The 22,603-nt window shown below is 43.2% G+C and overlaps 1 protein-coding gene across 1 annotated transcript; it reads right to left on the reverse strand.

Moving 5' to 3' along the window:
• Positions 1–379: 379 nt before the first annotated feature.
• Positions 380–22,395, reverse strand: brinp3a.1 (bone morphogenetic protein/retinoic acid inducible neural-specific 3a, tandem duplicate 1). Its single transcript, XM_080860464.1, has 8 exons — positions 22,317–22,395; positions 21,775–22,044; positions 12,445–12,635; positions 11,982–12,166; positions 6,956–7,061; positions 6,229–6,465; positions 4,854–5,076; positions 380–1,614 (listed from the first exon to the last, which is right to left on the reverse strand). The coding sequence occupies exons 2-8, from the start codon at positions 22,002–22,004 to the stop codon at positions 498–500; spliced, it is 2,289 nt and encodes a 762-aa protein (XP_080716590.1). The 5' UTR covers positions 22,005–22,044; positions 22,317–22,395; the 3' UTR covers positions 380–497.
• Between the last annotated feature and the right edge of the window lie 208 nt (positions 22,396–22,603).

A 22,603-nucleotide genomic window follows, 5' to 3' on the forward strand; every position in this document is an offset into this window, starting at 1 on the left:
ACAGTGAGACCTGATTACACTAACGAGGGTGGGTTCAAATTCATGTGTTGCTCATACAATCTGCAATAGAAATTAAAATAAAATTCCATGCGAATTATAAACAAAAAGCTGTTTCCCAAATAAGGTTTTCAATGTAAAACATCCTTCAATAAAATGTTTGTAAAATTGCTGTCCTGCTAAACAGCTAGAACATCTTGATTTATTTTTCCAACCAACAGGCTATCTGTTTGCTTGTGAAACACTGATCCATACAGTATATAATTTATCATGTTTCCTTTATTTGATTTAAAAAGAAAAAAAGGCAAGACGGCCATTCAGACGATCTGCTAATCTACTTAGAGCTAGGCTAACATTACGCCCCTTCAACTACCTGGCTGATTAACAAACACAATTACTGTGAATGCCCCCTACTGATTTTCCAACATAGCTCCAAAGCTTAATCAGGCCTGGGTGATTGTGCCACCAACACTTGTGACACACAAGATTGCCTCGCTTTATTAACTACATAATTTGGTTGTTTCGTATTCCATCGAGTTTGGTTGTTTGGCACTGAAGGCCTGTAGGGCCGCCTGTATTCTGACCACGTCTGTGGTAGACAGTTTGAGCCGGTGGCGCAGCAGGCAGGAGAACAGGTCCAGGCGTTGCTGGCCCGGTGGGGAGAGCCGGTTCACCCGGTCCCGGATCTCCAGGAGCTGCAGCAGGGCCGAGTCCTGAGAGCCCTGAGTGTACGGGTAGTCCAGCTGCAGGATGAGGTCCTGAATGGCTTCAGGGTCAAAGTGCATGCCGTAGCCGAACACCTGCATACTGTTGATTTTCATGTAACCCAGGTTGCGAGAGGAGTCCAGGACCTCCAGTGGCTCGTAGTAATCGGACGTGTTCCCATGAGCCGAGGGCACCTTCACGCGACTCCGCAGGTAAAAGTGAACCGTCTCAAAAAAGGTTTTCCATTTGTTCCCCAAAGTTAACGTCCAGTTGTAACAGTCTAGCGGTATGTCTAACTTGGTCCTTTCCCAGTCTGGATAACTGTGCTGGTCGATGGGCATGATCCAGCTCTCCGAATGACTCCCCCCAAAGGGATTGATATAAACCGAGAGCATGGGTTCCAGTGTGCTGTTTTTAGTAAGGCAGATCTGGAGGGACATTCCCAGGAGCATGTGCACGTGGCTGGACTTAAACTTGTTGCTTTTCAGCGTCAGGAGCATCCTCTTCCTCCACGACGGGTCAAACCAGGTATTGAGGCGCACGTCGTTGCTGATGAACATGGCGTGCACCGATATCCTCCCGTCGCGCTTTTGCAGCAGGTAGCGCATCTCAGTGTCCTGGAGGTCCGTCTCGAAGCCGATGTAGTTGTCCGTGGAGTCGGGAACAGTGCTACGGCAGGTGCCTTGGCCCAGCGTGAAGCCCGGGTTGCAGCTCGTGCAGCGGGAGCGGTTCTCGTACGAGCAGGCGGAGCAGTATGGCCCGTCCCCCACCGTGCACGGAATCACACCCTGGCACGTAGGGTGCTCGTAAGGGCAGGTGCAGGCGCGCGACTCCTCCATGTACATGCCGATCTGGTTGTTCTCGCTGCAGTACAGTATGGAGAGGACGTAGCCGAGCCAGTGACTGAAAGGCCTGAATAAAAGAGAAGGGATGTTCCATATGAGCCAATGTATATTTCATGGCTACAACATTCTCTGTTTCAGCTAAGACATGACATTTTCACACTCAAGGGAAATAGTACAACACCACAGAAGGGGATACAGCAAGTATGTGATGAGATATAAAAAAAACTCATCCATATTCATCTGTCATAAAAAATTATATATAACTACTCGGGGGGACCTTTTTTGATTAAGCAAAGCATTGCACAACCCAAATACTATATAATTTCAAACACATTTCCTGAAAGAGATGTGCGGTAAACTGATCTCTTGCTTCATAATGAGAAGCATATCCATCCTTTGTGGCAAAAAATAGCCATATGTGATGTTAACCTACATCTACTGCATCTTTAGCTATACGCAGTTAGAACGAGTTTAGTTTCTCCACAGGAGAGATTCAACCGGATAGTGTCAAATGATGCTAGTAGCTACAGTACATTAATTTGATGTCAGGACTAACAGGAGTAGGAGGTCATTTTGATACTTTGGCAACTAGAGAAATGTACTTGCTATTGCAAGACATTTGTATATGGCACGTAAATCAATTTGCTGTTTTGTGCAAGAAAACGTTTATATATCACTATTGCCAAGCTTGCGCTGTCACTCATGTGGGCAAAGGAGATTGTTATTATTCTTAGAGGAAGTCCTGCCCTGCATGAATAAAGCTGCCCTCCGAGCATCACACACAAACTAAGCAAGCAGAGGGCGTAAATATTCATGGGGACCGTTTGACTGGGAATCAGGAAGTGAGAAAGTGGGTGGCAATGGAAGAAATCTCTGCCAGCTGTCAGCAGTTTTTCGGGGAGTGAGGGGTGTGGGTGTGGGTGGGGGTGGGGGTGAGGTGGAAATGCACTTGCATCCGTTTCTCTGTGAATAACCAGATTTCATTTCATGAATTACAATTGAAGAATGAGTATCGCACCCATTACTGGGATGAAATGAATCAAAACCCCTACTCATGTCAGTACCTCTTCCATATGCAGTCATTCAATGTTGAGTCATAATAAATGATATTAGCCTCAGGGTTTTTCTTTTAATTTAATGTGATACCCAATGCCTGCATGCCTCTTACGGAATATATATTGAATTTATGGTGAGAAGTGAACAGTTTCAGGATATAAAGAGTGCGCCCCTTCAGTGGACGTGCAGAGTATTATAAACACAGAATCATGAGGCGTTCCAAAGGAAAGACATAGAATCAGGCATAGAAGGGCTTTAATGCCGACCACCACACTTGTGGATTTTTAAAAAGGATCTCACCGTTCAGTGCAGGGACCCTTTAGAAATGAATGTACATACAAGATTGAGGGGGTGGATATGTAGATGACAGCTCTCATATAGAGATAAATAGCCTGATAGAAGGGGAGAGAGACTCAAATGGAATGAAAATATTGTGGGAAGAAGAGTGAAGGCTAATTTCAAGCTTGATTTATTTTATTGATAACTGGACCATTTCTTCAACTACAAGTAAGGGGTGGACCCTTTTAAGATACTTCTCAAATGTGGGGATTCTAGAAAGAATGCATATGTATACGAAACAGTATTGGAAATAAATTGGAAATCTAAATGATATCAACCATAATATCAGCCTGAAATAACATCAACCATAAAATACATTTGTGAAACGCAAGCTGAGATGACATCTGTCAGAGCAGAACATAAAACAGACTGATCTGAGCGGTTGGCAGTAACCTAATGATGGCTCTTAAAACAAGGATTCCCACTAAGCACCATAACAACGCTCTGAATAAAATTCACAGCGTGAGGAGCTTCGTTCTCATCAGTAATATGGTATAAACTCATAGTCCCCCCAGTTGGCGCTACATGTCTGAAAACCTGTGCCTTTGCCAATACTAATCCAGCATTAGAAATTAAAATAGGCTTTTTTTGTTTTGGGTTGTTGTCCCTCCAGGCTCAGAATGCAAGTCAAACTACAATCTTGATTAATCTCTTAGATCTTAATATTAAATCTTGGATTTAGCATTTCATCCCCCCAGAACAAGGATTGTATTGTAATATAACCTAAAACCATAATCCCGACAGAAAGGGAAAGATGAGACTCAGGTAGAAAGATAGAAAATAAAAATAAAAAGATAAAAAGCACATCTGTCCCCTGCCTTGCGCTGGAACACTCAAACTAGGCTCTAACCACAAAAGTGACCTTGTGATTTGGCATCTTTTAAGATCTTACACATACATTGTCCCCAGCTATTCCTCCAACTCTTCACCTTATACAAGCCAATGTGTTGAACTATAGTGCTCATTATGTCTGGTTTGTATAGGAAAGAGGCAATCCATTTATCCCCAGTCTCTCTGAAAAGATAAGATGCGCTGGGGCCGACACTGGGACCCTAGCCAAGACTTCAACATTAACACAATTATTGTCTCCACAATTGCCCCCGGTTCCACAAGGAACAGACTATAAAAGGGTATTGTTTCATAATTAGTTCAGAGGACACACCTCCTCCTTGCCCGTATCAGTCAATCCGTTTAGAGAGAGAGCTCAGGAGGCAAAGCTCCCTGTGGATAGCATCATGACCTTGTTGAGTTCCTCCTATGAGATACTGAGGGCTTGGTCAACGGCATCTGTGTTTTGACTCCTGCTAGCACTTTGGCAACTTCTACATGTGAACTTCACAAAGTATGCAGATTGTTTCATTCTTCTAGATCTCATAGCCCTGCTCGAGTTATATGACTTGGTATGTGGTAGTTTGAGTTATATGATTTGGTGTGTGGTGGCTTGCCATTTATGTGACATGCAAAGGGACGGTGGAGAGGGAATAAACAGAGAATGTCTTTGATGTACGCTGAGAGGATGGGATGCTGCCATTCTACTGAAAAAAAGGTTTCTGAGTTCCTCATTAACATCTCATATAGAACCTTCTGTGCATATGGAAACATGCTCATACATAGATGGTCGATTTGCATTTGGTTACATAGGCAGCCGCTTTCATCTGACGTGAATCACATCACAGTGATGCGCGGCTATGCATTTCTTTGGGCTTTTGAGTTTTTCTAGAAACCACTGGGAAGTTCGTACTTCTCTCCACCCCTGGAACTGACTCTCTCCAGCACTGCAAGGACCATATCTCCCTACCCCATACACTCAATACATTCCTTGTCACAGCTGAAAGGGGACTTGAAACAAGCCTTTATTTGTTTAGTGTTTTTTTTGTGATGTGAAGTGAACAGCCGCAGCTGTAATCCTACCTCTCTCTGGGCACCGAAATTCGGGGCTGAGTCCGGCATCTCTTGCTCAGCGTGAAGAGCCTGCCGATGATCCGACGGGCTTTGCTGAGGAGCTGTCCGGTACTGAGCTCCAGCTGCTGGTAGCGCTGATGCACACCAGGGTCCATCTTCCAGAAGTACTGGATGGCGGATGTGTTTAAGGCGTAGAATGTTGGCAGTCTTCGCACAAAGTTCTGGAACTCATCTGGAACACATCACAAAGCGCGCGTCAGGCGAAAATGAGAAATACACCATCTGGAGATCCGTGTGGCTTGTTAAAACGTTCATGCTGAAGCTTCCATTGATAGGGGAGTGGGCGGAGATGTATGGATTTGCCTTGAATAACATTTTCAAATGCACCCTCCGTGATGGCTAATGGGGATAGAATATTGTTCCATCAAATGCTTTTGCACAGGGGCAAATCAAGTTCAATTAGAGAGACGGTACGGCGTCAAGGCATAAAAAATATATTTAGAGGGGAGTGAAGCAAATTCATATTTTCAGCAGAGAAATCAATAACTGTATTATCTCAGTGACCTCAATTCCAACAAAATCAATAAAGTCTAGTTTTTAATGAGAAATGACTGCAATGTCTTAAACAACTGAGGTTTTTTTATGATTACTTATTACTACCAATGTCTTTTTTTATGAGAGGACACCCTGTGTGTTGGCTCTTTTTCAAAAAGACCTTGTTGTGCTGAGTTTGCGTCTCAGGGACGGTGAGATAGCACATTAGATGATCTGTCTGAAGCTGATTGTTCACTGATTATCATGCGGCACATTACCACTGTTAGTCTTTGTGGTCATTAGTTGGCCATTTTCGCATTTTCAAATCAAAGCCTGCTGCTACAGTGCTATGCTGAATAAAACCAGCTTACAGCTGGCATCAGGCCCAGAAAAGGGGACGGAAAATCCTGCCCAGTCCAAAATGCTATTTACTACAATGACAATGGCACTATTTCCCTGAAAGGCACAGGCTCTTCTCACCATTTCCTTGTCAGGCACTGCAGAATAACAAGGGTGCAGCGCAGTGATGTCGTCCTGCTAGTTGGAAACACTGCAGCTTGAGGGACATGTTTACCAGCACCACTCAAAACAACCGCTAAATTGCTTATTGAGCAGCATGAAACTGTCTCCATGATGTCATGTCTGACAAACTATGCCAAAAGTTGCAGGGTCATGTTTTGTGTTGTATGCAATATCATGCCCTAAGGGAATTTCAGCTTGACGTTTAAAAAAACAATAATACAGTTATGGATGTATTGCAAAGCAACCTAAAAAGGAACCTGAAATGGACACACAATGGAGCACAGAGTGTCCACATGTCTGATAAGTGACCTGGTGATGTATTTTATACCTGATTCCTCAAACTCTTGATTGGATCGTTTCCATGACTCTCTGATCTGTCTGAGACTGGTCTCCATCGCCTTCAGGTCCAATTCAGGGCAGTTGCACTGTGGGAAATCTGGACCACAGCGGCACCAGCAGTCATTATCTTTGCACACAAACTCTCCCTCCGAATGACACCCGATGTAGCTGAGGGCGGCCTGGACGAAGCGGCTTCTCAGGTAGTCTGGTAGAATCACCTGCAGTCCTGCAGCAATGACAGTGGATGTACACTAATGAACACATGGTACAACATAATGAACAGCATGCTATTAACATTCACATTTACATTCTGCTCCTTCGACAGATGCTTTCATCTTAAGCAACTTGCAGTGCCTCCTTCTTGGTACTGTTTTGGAGAAATATATCCTGAATAAATGAATGAGTGCATGCATGAATAGATAAAGCGATTTAAACAAACCAATAAACAACAATGTAAACAAAACAATAAACAACAATGTAAACAAAACAATAAACAACAATGTAAACAAACAAATGGTGTTTTCTAAGGCCTTTAAAACACTTAAAAACTGAAAACCTGCTTAGCAAGTGCTATAAAACATGTTAAAATATCAAAACTGAGCTTTATTGGTTATGACATCCGTATGCCTACTCCAATATCAGCGGACAGTGGATGAAATGGCACAGTGACAGCTGCATCAGAAACTCTGGGATTGGTTCAATTATGGATGTTCTACCTTGTAAATGAATCTTGTTTTCAGGACTCTGAACCAGAACTGAACTGACAGAATCGAGGTTGTCATAGTTACTGCATCCGAGAGGGCCTGTCCTTGTTTCGGTCACCTAAAGGGAGGCAAAAAAGACACATGGCAATGCTCTACACGCCCAGGCTGGATGCCACTACGGTCATTAAAAATGCAAAGAAGCCATCTGAATGTCACATGAAGTAAGATTAACAATACATTTGCCAAGTACAGCTAAGCGGATGACACGAAGGGCACTGCTTTACTTTTAATGCTGGATTCAAACCACAGCAAGCTAACTAACAAGAGAAAAAGAGAATAATTTTCATAAGAAGACTTTGGTACAGTATAGTGCATAGAGAAAACAAATCACGTGGCTACCGTGCAAATTGGAGGATATATTGACACAGAAAGGCTTTGCCTTACTCGAAGGGAATGGATCTGATGCTGCTTATGGGCAGATGTTGGTGTTCAACCCATTTCATTTCAATTAAACAACCTCTCTACAGTTTATCCTGAATGGCTATTGAAGACAAACAGTCTTGTATTTTGTGATGAAAATCTCTTGGCGAGAGTTTCAATGCTAGCAGCTTTTCAAGGTGTTTTCTTGCAATCTACTGAGATCCTCGCAAACTTGAGTGTGTGAAGCATCATAGCCGCATCGCTGACTTTAAACTGACACAGTGGATTGACAACAGGATCTTTGTTCCCCTTCGAGAGCTGTCTTGAATTGTTCACAATCACAGCTCAATCATCCCTGACAAAAGTCTGCTTTAAGGCTGTCGTATATCAAGTTTCCAATGGCACATCGCTAGACAAACTGCCAGCCTCTAGGCAAATAAATCTCCTTGCTTGTCACTTACAAATGATTCGCAGCGCTTCAGCACCTTCTTTTAATATTTTCCCTGAGGGCCAATAAAAGTAACCACATCTCCATTGTAGATGAATTGGGACCTGTGATGTGATATTTTGTGTCTAGGATCAAAAAGGGGGGAAACTTGTTTTATTTTATTTTTTTCACTCTGAACGCAGTGAAATGGTAACCTTCCTTTGGAATCTACTTTAAGGTCAATGAGAAAACTGTGAAATGGATGACTGGGGACTTGGGGAGGAAAGAAAAAAAACCTTGATCCGTACCTGCTGGGCTGAAGGCAGCATAGATCCCTTACAGCTATGGAATCACCGGCCCATGACTAAGTAAGCAGACAGGATGGGAAACCTCATTTATGAGTTACATGAAGAGCAGATATCCATTATCGAGGAATAGTTTATTTAATTTTCGGTAAGTGTTGAGTTTCAAATAACTTTTCAATAAGCGTGGAGCCAGAGGGGGGCTGATCGAGGGCGAGACAGCGAGATGGGGAAAAGCACAACTTCAGCAACCACCGCTGGCATTTTCATTCTCTCTCTCTTATTGATGCGTCCACACAATTCATTAAAATCCAAGACGGCTCTACAGGGATCGGCAGATTAATTTCTAACAGAGACAGATGTCCGACTTAAAGAGGAAAATTGACCAAATGCAAATATAAAGATGGGTTTTCTATGCATAGCAATGAGACCATCTGCAACAAGAGCCAGTTGGAGCAAAGCAAGTGCATGAGTTAGGCTATTTTTCGATCAGGAAGGGGGGAAAAAAACAACAGTTGTCTGTAGTCTGCAAAATCTACACTGACTTCAATATGGGCAATTTGGCATTCATTACAATGATTATGTGGAAGAATATAAATTATCTGGATTAAAAAACTGTTTGTATAGTAATGCCCTATTATCTGTGGTAATTAATTCATGCTGACTACATCAGGAATACCAACAGCTGCCTTTAATGAGACTGGTAATTGGTCTGAGAACGACTTCCTGAAATAAGCAGTTCAAGTTTATTGGTTTTATTAAAGGAAATGGGTCATCATGTTAAGAAGATCTCCGTTTTTCCACATCAGTAGTTATACATCTGTTAACATTCGCTTTATCTCCATCATGTGATGTTGCCTATTCCTAAACCCAGAGATATTTAATCTGTCATTGAAATAAATGCAATGATCAAATTGGTATTACAGCTTAATATATGCAAATGCTGCATACATTTTTTGCTGTAATGAAAGTTTGAATTTTCAAATAGTGCATGAGGCATTAGAGAAGCTCACCCACAGATATAGAAGTTATTCGCTTCAACATTTATTAAAGAAGCTCAATGCTTTATTAATGCCACCTGTGAATAATTTCACACAGGGCTGTGGACAATGGGAGAGCTACTTGAATAATTGGGCTTTTAAATGCATACACATTCTTGTAAATGCCATTAATGTTTCATGGAGACCGGCACTTGTTTTTACACCATTCCTTGTTATGGCATTTCCCGAGAATTGTCCTCTTTATAATCACTGAGACACATTCAGTCGGCCCATCCACATTTGCATCGGAAGACATGTTTACTCAATACTTTGAGGATTCCGGCAACAGTACAGAGGGACTTTGTTCTTGGTTAGCTCCCAGTCAGCATGGGCTTCGTGTAAGCTTATCTTAAAAAAGGAAAAGGATAGCAATAAGAGGAACAGAAAGGGATTATATTCCACCCTGGAAAAAATAGAGCCCCTTCTGAAGCCAGCAGGGAACCTTTCAGAGAGGAGATTGGTGAATAAAATGTCCAGCAGTGACGCGGGAGTCCTTCAAATTAAACAGCACTCTCCTCTTTTTACAAGGGACTTTTAACTCAATGTGCTCACATCAGCGGTGAAATTCCCTGTGATTTTGAAGCTCTCTGACTTTCCTCTACTTAATTCAACTGTTCCCTCTCTGGTACACACAGAGAGTGTGAGTGTGAGGTGGTTAGGGCAGAGAGAGAAACAGTGAGAGAGAGAGTGAGTGAGAACAAGAGAGAGAGAGAGAGAGAGAGAGAGAGAGAGAGAGAGAGAGAGAAAGAGATGGGGTGAGTCGGGAATTGGCAACTGTTTAGTTCCTCACAGCTTGCCGCTGCAATGCTTGACTGATGACCCAGACAGACGTCAAAGAGCCACTGATGGCAACATGCCCTACTCTGCCTCATCTCCTCATCTCGTTTTCTAAGTTTTGCACAGACCATAAAGTTTTAGGATACATTCCCCAGGAGTTTTTTAATGTCTTTTTTTTGCCCGTGCAAACCTTTTCTTTAGGAGAGGTGGCAACACATTGCGGAAGGTCAAGACAGACATTAAGAATATATGCGCCTTTGAATAATGTACAGGCCGAAATTTGTCTAGGTCGAATTTTTCACAAGTTGATGTGCTCAGCCCAGACACACACACACACACACACAGACACACACACACACAGATTTAGCTACTTACATCATCTCGCATGTTGACGTTTTTTGGGCAGTCCCATTTGCAATGCATGTAGTAAATGTTGCTTTATACTCAGAAGGAGGCTATTACTAACCGAGTGTCAGAGAGTGATCTACAGTGCGTAACTAGGTCCATCTCAGCTGGTGGTGAAATTGTGATGGAGCCTCTGGTTGTACTTTGTCTCTGTGTGAGTGAATGTGGACTCTAAATCAAAAGCAAAAGAGCTGATTAACACCGTAGTAGAAACTGGGAGCATTTCCTTCCCTGTCGACACGCTCAGTAAGGTTAAAGGATCATTTATTACCAGTGGTGCAGAAAATATTCTTCATAAGTCTCTGATTCATTACAGCTTGACACCTAACTAATATTCAAAATGGCTGACAAATGGGGTAAGGGCTGTACGAAAATTACTGAAATGGAACAGATAATTTGTCATGCTAATGCATAATTGTGGCGGGACACCCTCAGTTATTTCTTTTTTTTTAACATTTCATTCTTTTTCTCCCTCTCAAATCACTTGCATCTCGGATATTAGAGCCGACAGACTCTATAAGAAGCAGCGGGGACCGGGAGCTTCAAAGCAAGGTTGTGCACATTTTCAAAGTCAGGTTTGCATTAACATCTGTCTTCCCAGTGAGGCGAAAATCCATGCGCTGAGTTAAAGCCTACTGATCCCGTGAATACTTCACATCTGTCACCGCGAAGTACCCCGTGAACGAACGGCCCTCAGAGGACTCAAATGTCAATTCATCTCCCACCTCTCAGAGTGGGAGAGCTAAAGAGGGAGAGAGAGGGGGGGGGGGGGGGGTAATGTGTTGTAATGCCAACAATTACAACTGTAGCGCACAATGGTATACAACAACGCCCACGATATGCTTGTGAAAAATTGCAGTTGATGTTCAAACTAATGGCATGTGTTTCCTTTCTCTCCATAGCTTTATTGTTAAATGAAGTATGGCAAGGAAAATGCCAAAGGAAACTCCTACGCTGGTGAGACATGGGACTACTGGAGTGGGTAGGGAGATGCAGCAACATTTCTCAACCCTATGCACAAACATAATTTCTAAAGGTAAATCATTACTTGCCATGGATTCTTTGCCGGAGGTGGATAAATAGTGTTCCTTACGAGAATGAATTACCACCGAGAGAAGAAGGGCAACCTCAGCCATTCACGCTCAAAGTGATACATTAACTTGTTTAAGTTCCCTCAAATGACAGATGCGTGTGGATACTGTATATTCCCACCGCACAGCAGCATTCCACCACACAACCTTCAAGCCATCATCACCCTGGCTTCATGTAAGTCATCGACTTCGAATGTCTTCACAGTGTGATTTCCAATAAGATCATTTCTAAATATTAATGAATGTTCCACCATAGTCTTACACTGGCATAAAAAATGCCTTTGTGCTAAATCTGCTTTACCGACAATTTATCTTAGCATGGCTTTCAGTGCTTTTATATGTAAATTAATGGTGTCAACAGTACAAACGCCGTACATAATGCATGACCCTTAAAGTATCATCAGTGCTGCAACCAATTCATCGCATCTGTAGGTCAGCCATGAATCCACAGGGTAGCTCATCCACATTCCAGAAACAACAGAGGCAGATTTTGCATTCTCTAAATATAGAGGCATAAACATCTTCGTGGTCAGGTCCCAGCTCTCAGCTTCCAGCTCAGAGGGGCCAGGGGGTTACCTTGATGGCAGTGGAGGCGATCTGGAGGTGGTGCAGCTTGCGCAGCGTGCTCTCTCTGTCGATGAAGTAGGAGGCAGCCAGCTGGTGGAGGGTCTCCAGAGTGATGGCCGTGCTGTTTGAGTCACTCGGATCGGCCGTCCGGCTCAGCTTGCGCTTATCCACAAAGATGGTCAGGGCCTCTTCTCCTGCACACAGAGCAGGGCAGAGAAGAGAATACATTCATACATTCAGAGTACAAAGGCAGAATACAGAATGTACGCACACAAACACAAAGCACATGAAGGCGCATAGAATGTACACACACCAAAAGTACTACATGGAAAATAGTGTTTCACTATGGGTTTACTATGCACTACGGCTAGCAGTCGAGAAAATTATTTACTATAGTTACTTCTTATATTTACTTACTGCACTAGCTGCAGACATCAGATTAGCTATGAAATGGATGCTGTAGATGCTGTACCTCCGAGTGTTGCGGACAGCAGAAAGTGGGTGCCGTACTTCCTGATGATGTGTTCAGTGATGGCACCAATAGTTGGACGGCGGCCCAGATGTCTGATGGTCTGCATGAACTCAGGGTCGAGAGGCAGGGCCACGCCATTGTTGTCCTGCCGCTCTAGCACCAGGCTGCTCACTTTCCAGCGGCCGAACTCTCTGTGAAGTCACACGGCAAACACTTTCAAACTCGGCATAATCGTACAAAGGGTCACACAGAGACTTGGTTGCCAAATGTAAAAGGTAATCGAGTCATGAGTATTCCGGAAGCTCATAGTCACCAACAACGGGAATAATAACATTAGAAGGCTTATTTTGCACGTGGGAGTTCAATTAATCTGACTCCATTGAATTATGCGGTTATTTGTAACATTACCGTGCACTTCGCAACCTTTGGCAAGATGTCATATAAGGAAAGGCACAAGATTGTATGATTTGTATGATTGCGAAATTAATTAACAGTTTCTTACGATAAATGGTTAACGTAGCTGGTACAAGTATAGACCAGATTCAGTGTCAGATTAAAAGCCAAATTGGTGTTAATAACCATAAACAATGACAATAGTCTTAAATGGAGTGGTTGCCAATTCACAAATATCATGAATACAAATACATCAAATGCAAATTAACCTTAAAGAAAACTGCAATGAAAGAGTGAGTGAGTGAGATAAAGAGATTGAGACACAGAAGAGAGCCAAAAAGCAAGAGACCAAATATCTTAAAATGATTGGTTAAATACCCGCATTTCCATTTCCATATATTTCCCCAAACCAATCCAATAGCATAAGTGCCCAGTGCCCTAGGGCATATCCTTCTGCCCGACTAACCCTGGTTGGCTGTCTGTAGCTGAATAGGACAGAGGACTCAGGGAGGCTGATTAGTATGCAGAAACTAGTATGGAAGCTTGAGCGCAAGTTCTGCCAGGGAGACTCTAATGCTACGGCATTCATTCATTCATCCATTACTCCTGACTAATCGCTGGTCTACACATGTCGACTTGCATACCTGTTCTGCTGCTTTCAGTTGCTGACAAGCCAAACTCTAGTCAAATCATGCAACTATGGAAGGCTGCAATCAAACCTTGATCAGACTACTGCCAATATTGTGATTCAAGACTAAACATGGGTATGTTACATTCATATGTACAGATTGTGTCAGATGCTACATTCATGTTAAAGTCAACTCTATCCGGGGTATGAGTACACATTGTGGGAATTGGCTTCTCCCTCACAATGGGGGTCTGGATATGTGAGGGCCTTTGATGGGGATGCAAGTCCTTGGTTGTGAGAACATCAGAGCGAGGTCCTCTGATAAGCTTAATTTATGACCACCATGCCAAGGAATGAGATGCATCCATTGTTTACAGTCTATCAGTCTGTCCCTTCCGTTCCCGATGTCTATCTGGCTACAGCACGTCAAAAACACTTTCTTTAGCTTCCAATACCAGATGAATACACTTGCAGTGAAAATAGAATTTCCTGATGGACAGAAAAATAATCCCTCTGAAAGGGTGTTATGTGCATACGGTTGTATGTGCCGGCATAAGCAACAATAAAAAGCAGAGAACAGAATCGCAGCACGGAAAGAATGGGGAATGGCACAGAGACTCAGATAAAGCCTGCTGGGGAGAAAATGTGATGCCTGCATGACCTCCACTGTGCTATTCGAATCATTTTTTTTTGCATTTTTCTCTTCTGTTTTTTTTTTTTTTCACTCTCCCCCAAGATGAATTGCTCCATGCTGTTTCAAGTGAGCCCAGGGAATTGCTCTTCCCCCATTTGCAAAAATGGCTGCCCTTTCCCCACTGATTTTACATAGAGGAGCGATCTATGGTTATTTTCTCAGTAGCTTATTCCTCAGTAGTTTGGCCTGACTGCAATGAGGACAATAATGAGCTGCTCGCAGGAACGAGGTGGGCTGTCAGATGCAAGGCGAGGCAAGGATTGGGCCATGAAGCCTGAGATGTCAATTCCCTTTATCTCCCACCTTGCGCGGCCCCTTTGCTCCACGGGCTGAATTAAACTACTCATGGCAATCCCTTTACAGCTGGTCATTTGGAGGTCAGGCTTTGCACTGTACGCCTTGTGCTGTTGCGATGCGTGTAACACTGTTAGTAGCTTTATTTTTTTTTGAAAAGTGACTGATGCTTTTGGGGTATTTGGCTTTTATTGTGCCTGTTTTTTTTTTGTATACGCAGTGATATGAGTTAAGTTTTGCAAATGGCTGCACGTTGTAATTACATGCCATTGAAAATTAATTGGAAAACTCAACAGAAATGCACCATGCTTTATGAACTCGGCTGTGAAATAGCTCGCAGCCACGGGAGCTGGGTATCTCTAGGAATGCTCTGCCTATGCCTGCTCAGAATGGCAGGGATGGCAGTCTTTCGGCTCCTCTCTGCTCCGGAGTGTAACCCCGCTGTCAATCACACAGGGGCTGATCTGTAAGGGGCAATCAAGCGAGCAGCGCTCACAAAGAGTCTGTGGGAAATCATAAAGTTAAACGAGGCATCGGGGAAGCACATGCATGCGATGGAGATGGCAACCTTGACCTTTGAGCTTAGTATGGGTGGCATCCTTTGGTGAGGAGACATGCATGCATTCATCGATGTCATACTACACTGTAGGTGTCAAACGTGATGAAAAAGACAGAGGACTTATCCACTAGATCTTTGTCCATGGAGAAAATCCTCACACTCGGTTGTGATATAGCACAACCTTCAGAGGGGAGTATTCTCTGTTGTAATTTAGCTGGCATTTTTGCATTTATGTTATTTTTGTAGAAGCATCAGCCTGCATACAATCTCAAAGACTTTGTACTTTGTTGGGATAAATAGCACAACAGTGAGATTAGTTTACAAACATTGCAGCCTATTTTATGTTAAAGTGACTTGGTATGGAAAACACCAAAGAGGAAGATTACAGGAACATCTGGCCTGGGGTACCAAGATACGCCCAAAATTGAAACAGGAGCCTAGGTTTGTAATTTATACACAGTGCAAGTTTTCTCATTTTGACTGTGGATGTGTGTCTTCAACAGAATATAAATGCATATATGTATGTGTATTCCTTGCAAGAGTGCTTAATTCTACCCTTCCAAATCATTTATAATTCTTCCATTTGCCCATTGCCAAATGTCTGATAATGCACAGTTGCTTTTTCAATCTCCTAGTGTACAATCCACAGTATTTTAATGCTCCTGTTGCGGTTATGCATGCCCTTTCTGAAGCTGCATTTTAGGCTTCCTCCCAATATCTCCGTCCTTGCAATAATCTTACATTAAAAGACCAATTAGTAGTAATGGAAATGGAAACACGACTGAATTCGAAAACAAGACCAGATTTAAGAAAACGTAAAACAAAAACGTCTGTGATGATTGGTAAGCATCCCAGCTTGGCAAATGCAAAGTTCCACGCATCATAATTTCTTTATTGTACTTAATTGTTTCAGCCCCTTAATGATCCTTGTTTTAACTAACTGCAAGAGGACCATTTTTAAAAAGCAGTCGGGAAAGCTAATTACACACTTAGTTGCCCACATCAGAGAGTCCCTTTCATTGTGCCTGACCTCACTTAATACTTCCAGTCCCTCAAAAGTGCACCAGTAAAAACAGCCCCATTACAAGCACAACAACAACAAAAAGGGAAATAATCTCATTACAGGCTGTTACATGTCAGCGCATCTACATAATGAGGGGACAATTACTCTCACCCGATGCCTCTGAGACATTAGCAGAGAGAGCCAGAGGAGCTTAGCCATGATCGACACGGGGGCCAGAACAGAGGTGTGTGTGTGTCTGTGTTTGTGTATGTGCGTGTGTGTACGTGTGTGATTGTGTGTGCGCATACGTATGTCTTGGGAGAGGGGGATAGGCAGGTTGGGGCGGCGGTGTAAGGTGGTGGTGGTGGTGGTGGTGGTTGATGGACAGTTACGAATGGTGCCTCAGGCTAATCCACTACTGGCCCGGTGCAATGGAACAGCAGGGGGAGGCTGGGCGGGCGGCAGGCGGTGTGCGCTGGAGAACTACCTGCCAGCCTTTTCCCCCACTGAGACCTGTGGCAACACGGAGTCAGGGTGGAGAGTGAGCACCGGCGGAGGGGGAGGGAGAGAAAAAAAAACAATCAGGTCGAGGGGAAACTGAAACCGTTGCTCTCTGCGGAGCCAGGGGGACCTTATCAGCGGACTACAGCAACACGCAGCATTACACTGTTCCAATTCCTGTGGCATCCTTTTTAGACAGACAATGTAAAGGGTGGTATTGTAATTATTCATGGGTAACCATTCGCTGTTAGCCATGAATTCACTTATTTATTTATTTTGTCTTTATTGTCACAGAAAACAATGCTGAATGTAAGAAAACCTTTCATTTGATGTTTTTGTTTAGTTCAGTGTGAAATTATGACATGCATTGTAGTGATCAGAAGAGTGACTTATCTCTTAAAGTAATAAGCCACCACTTTCATCTGTATAAAACAAGGCAGAATTCAAAACAGCAAGCGCACAAATTCAATATTAGGGGCAGCACTTCTCAATTCCCTCTTAAAACAAGGTTGTGATTTATTAAATCTTAAAATAGGAATCCAAAACTGAAGCAACAAGAACATCAAAGCAGAGTGCAAAGCGCTTCTGTCCTTGAGTTTGCAAGCACGGTAGCTCTCTAGGGATGTCCGTGTCTTAAAACATAAATAATGACACAATTAGCCTCGGCTGAACTGCGCTCCCCCCCATTTCTCCATGTTCTCCCAAACATGAGTGTTAACTGGCGTTGTAAATGGCTTTGCTGCAGGTTATCCTGGGATGTGCTCAACATGCAGGAGGATGGGCAGAGGCCAGACTGGACAAAGGCAGTTCATTACTTCCCACCGGGTATTAGTAGATCATTAAAAATTAACACATTTAACTTGGACAAACTGTGCCACGAGGAGGGGGTTTTATGGAAATGACTGTACCCTCATACATTAGTGTCAGATGATGAAAGTGATAGCTTTGCAGCATTCATGGAAATAGTTGCAATCATTTTACGATACTTGGTTCATCTTCTGAAAAAAATACTTAGTGTGTCCAGTAATGTAGGCATGTATGGGTAATTTATAGAAGACCTCACTGCTAAGGTAATAGTATCCATTTTGAAAATGAACTCCTGCTTGGTGGCCAATTCCTATTTTGCTCTCTTAAATTCAATTTTTTTGTAAAGCAACATCTTGTACTAATGGAGCCAACTGTCCTAGGTTGACGATGAACTGAAGTATGAACAAATATTTTACAACACTGGTGAAACAAAACAAAACAACATAAATTGTGCATATTGCCTAATTGTATGTTAGCAAGCCTGTATGTATCATATAAGATACAAACATAAAACGTGAGTCATATAAAATCTAAATATACAAATGGAGCAAGGTATATAATTTCTATAAACTGAAGTACCACCTAAATTTCATTTTTCTGTCTTGCATTTTTGAATTTACTTCAAAGAGGTTCTACACTACACTAACCTGCAGTCATCAAAACCGCATGTGCTTATGCCCACACTATCTCACCCACTCATTTCCAGATAGGAAAATAACACAAATCAGGCATTTCAATTGGATGCTCTGTGATCTTTCCGAAGAGCACATCTGATGACACCAAACAGAGAAGTTATATGTACAGTATCTCATAACAAAACCAAATAATTGTAGATTCACACTGTCAGGCTAAATATCCAAGGAGTGCCTTAATGGAAGTTTGAAGGAGAAGAAAAACATGCCAATAGTTTTATGGTAATAAACTCTGAATGTTCTATACATTTTGTTGCAGCAAGCAGACTCTGAATGGGACTCATTGTCTAGCCGACATTGACAGCGGTGCAGTTGTCTAGTTGTCTAGCCCACATTGACAGTGGTCCAGTTGTCAGCAAATTGTTCCAGCTGCAGGAGCCGGCTAAGATAACAGAACTTATCAATGACTAGATCTCAACCAGAGAGAATTTGCGTCTGGCCGGGACAGATCTGTTGGCGTCTTGCTGCCAATGACGGTCCCAGTCGGTTCTACACTTCTACTTGACGGCGAAAATGGAACATTGTATTGCTAAGCTGAAGCAGTTCTCAAAACTGGACTTTCAATTCAAACGTGAAATGAAATGTGAAATGATAAATAATGGGAGACCAATGCCGGAGCTAAAAGTTTTGCTTCAAACGGCGGGACAGAATGTATTGACATTTGCATTGGAGTGTTTCACGTTTCCCAACGGGACTACATGCGCAACACGAACCACGCTAAAGGTTCTACAGGACAGTTGGCTTGAAGTTGTGAGCAGAATAGGTGCTTATTCTGAGCTAAACTAGCCACTGACTGCATTCGCTCAAGGATGATTGCGGGAGAAGAGGACAATCTATTTCCACTGAACAGGGTAGTCGTGAGTGGATTACTTTTGTTTTTATTTACGAGCTCCAACGAAAGTGCTCCAACGTAACTATAAATTTTACTGGCCAGTAGAACATGTTGGTATTGTGTGCAATGTATGCGGTGTTTAACTAACTAAAAAACGATTGTTTAGAGATAATGGTATTAGACAATACAACGTAAAGTTTTTTCAGTTGTGATCAGATGACAATTTTAAAACCATAGACATATATACATGTATATCTACATTATATATTTTTTTAAACAACTAGAGCTCAAAATGACGTAATCACTTCCGGTTTCTGTGCCTCACCAGCTATGAACCTCACGGCACGTCACTGGCTTAGTCTACTTGTGTCTATCTGAGGCATTGGTTCTGACACTGCTTCCCAGTTTTAATGGTCCTAAGTGGTGGTGTTTTCTGTATGGCATAAGCAGGGGTTGGGTGTGTGGTTATAATAAAATAATAACAAAATGAGCTGGCAGTAAGGCTGCCATTGTAAAAGGGACAAACTATGGCTTTGACTTATGGGCTACTTGCATAGTCTACTTCACTGAGCCCACAGCGAATGAGAAGTGGCATCCATCCCTCGAAAGATGTTACTGAAACAAAAGAATCATTTCAGGTCCCGAAAAAATAATTTCATGGTCAAATTTTACACTACAGTGACAGCAGCTCAGAGCCAACAGCGCGTGCTATTACAATCAAGTGATACTTAGCACTGTATCGCAAAGCTTTGCCAACTTTTGAGTGTGTGTGTGTGCGCGTGCTTAGAAAACACTGTTGTGCGTGTTTGGCTAAGCTGGCTATCCAGACAATGCTCGTGACGCTTCACGGGAGGGAATTATTCTTTATCCTTATTGTCACTAAACAGTTTGGGCAACGCTGACAAGTGCTATCGCCGACCTACTGCTAGCTTTTCTCCAGGAGGGGTAGCCTGGGAATAAATAAAAAAAAACACATGCATGCATAAACACCACGATACCTCCTGGTGACACCAGCTCCTTCAGGCCTTCCTGGAGCGCTGATGACTGAAAGCCTTATTTGTGCTCTCCACACGATGCCGAGATGAGGCTCAGCCGCGAAAGGCCTCCCCTACTCGCAAGTGTCAAACACCATAAAGCTCATGGTTCACGGAAGGCTTTGTCAAAGCTCCGGGAGCAGCGGGGGGAGGGGTCCAGAGCCTGTCCGTCGGCCTCGCACGACCTTTCGCACGTGGATGACAAAAGGGTGGCTTTTGTTTGTGTGTTGCCAGTCTCCTGCCAGTAGGCACCTAGCAGGGGATGATTTTGGTCCAGCACAACCATGGAGAGGTAAATGGGAGATCGCCTGTTCCCCTGCATACTCTGCTTTGCAATTACAAGGCTTTCATCATTGAATAGGGCTTCCTTATTTCATCACAAGCATGATGGATGACAATTTTCATTATTCACACTGCACACACATTCTCTCTTTCAGATGCTCCCTTTCACAGACACACAGATACTAACGCACCCAAACACAAACACAAACAAAAAACCCTTTTTCCACCCTGCATACATTTCAAAATTCCTGGAACACAAGGGTATTGAAAGGCAACGCTATCTTTGTGCTGGCGATACTGTGTGATTCTGCTGTTTGTTTAATCTCAGCTGTGTATGATGTAAGCCCATATCGTCAATATGCAGTTCCAGTGCGAGCTGCCTTGCATTCAATGAGGTGGGGACTGGACTGGCATGTAAAGGAATGTGTTGTTCCTTCCTTCTCTGTCTCTCCTTCTATATCTCTCTCTCTTTCTCTCTCTCACCTTCCCCTGTTTCACTCTTTTTCTCTGTTCTCTTTTACGCTCTATCTCTCTCTCTCTTTTGAACACCAGCACACACAAAAACACAGACACACATGAATACTTAAAAATAGATTTTTGGCACTCTATGAGTCTGAACCCAGAGTATCCTCTTTCCTCCACTGACATACAGGGGTACACAGAAACAAACAAATTAAATGCACACACAAACAATAAACAAACAATGAAAGCACCCATACATATACACTAATACACACACCTGCTGTATGCACACACACACACACGCACGCACGCACGCACGCACGCACGCACGCACGCACGCACGCACGCACGCACGCACGCACGCACGCACGCACACACACACACACACACACACACACACACACACACACACACTAATATTTACAGACACAGTCCCTTCCTCAAGCTTCTCTCATTTATGTTTCATAAAACGGCACACACAAACACACACTCTCCCTCTCTCTCTCTTTTTCCTCTCTCTCTCTCTCTCTCTTCCCCTCTCTCTCTCTCTCGGTACCCGGCCCTGTGTCACCAGCAGGGGGAGATCAGGCATTGTCGAACAACAATTACAGTGCTCTTGACTCCACTTCTTCAGTCCTGACAAAAAGGCCACCCGAGCATTTGAAAGATATTCATGGATGTAGAAGAGAGAAGACTGAGTAACCCCCGTGTTACATTCCCCATCTGTGCCTGGCAACACGTCGTTGCGTCGTTGCCAGAAGCATGCGTCAGTCACTCAGTCAGCCAGACGGGCTCGTTTCAGCTGGCTCAGTCTGGGCTGCTGTTCGCTCCATATAATCCCTCATCTCATCGCGGCTGAGCTCAACTCTCACCTGCCACCAGCTTAAACTTTACAATCCCCCTTTCCCTATTCAACCCCCAATACCATGCACGTGTCTTAGTCTTTGTCGTGTGTGTGTACACTATTACAGCTGGTCAGAATTTCAATTTCAAATCAGCTCTCTAGAGTATTAATGCCCCAGTGTGTGGTCTGTCTGCGTTCACAGAAAATCTATACTCAAGGGTTGAAAGTTATGGAGAAGGAACACAATAACCTTACGTCATGTGATATAACCTTGGTAAAAAAAAAATGCTTTTTTTAAGTCTTACCTGTATATCTTGTACTTTGTGTTGAAACCCTGTTGGTAACGCTCTGCGAATTCGGCAAATTCCTGCGAATGGTGAAAGGGCCCTTTATCTGAAAGGAGCCACCCAAAGGGCCCAGCGGCATCGCCAGCACCTGCTGCAGAGACTGCAACCCAGCAGAAGAGGCTTAGTGCTACACACCTCCATAGACACATCAGATATGCCCGTCTAAAAGCAATACACCGGTAGCTCATGCTTCACCCGGGGACTCGTCATTCTCTCCAAACTTTCCCTCTGTCCTGGAACAAGAAAACAAGGAGCGGGAGGTCAGATGCCAGCTGTGTTTTTATGCGTTGTCTATGTCTTCTCGGCACATTTAAGTCACTGTGTGTCACTTTGACCATAAACAGCTGTCTTGAGTGAGCAAGACCTCTTTCTTGATACATTGTTGCGAAAACCTATTTTATGTGTTTTTGTGATCCGTTTTTGACCTTAAAAACCAACTGCATGCGTTACTAAAACACAAATAAACACTTATATTCATATTTTAGAGAATGCATTTTTACCTTGATTTGCGATATTTACTTTACTTAGGCAGACCACTGAAGTTTAATAACGCATAGATAAGATTTTGGGTGGAAATTGCGCTGCTTGAAACAACCCGATTATTGTGAGGGTGACCTCCTGAGGACTTCCACACTTCAGTTCATGTTTCCAATTTTAAATCGGGCAGACGTGCATCAGGAAGAAGGGTAACCAGCGGAACAGTGAATCTCATCCATTTGAACACCTTCCCCGTCGAAAATATTTCCAAAGGATAACTCGCCGTCCGGTCCTCCAGTGCGAGGATGAG

Source organism: Sprattus sprattus (genome assembly GCF_963457725.1).
Source record: "Sprattus sprattus genome assembly, chromosome: 2".
NCBI lineage: Eukaryota > Metazoa > Chordata > Actinopteri > Clupeiformes > Clupeidae > Sprattus > Sprattus sprattus.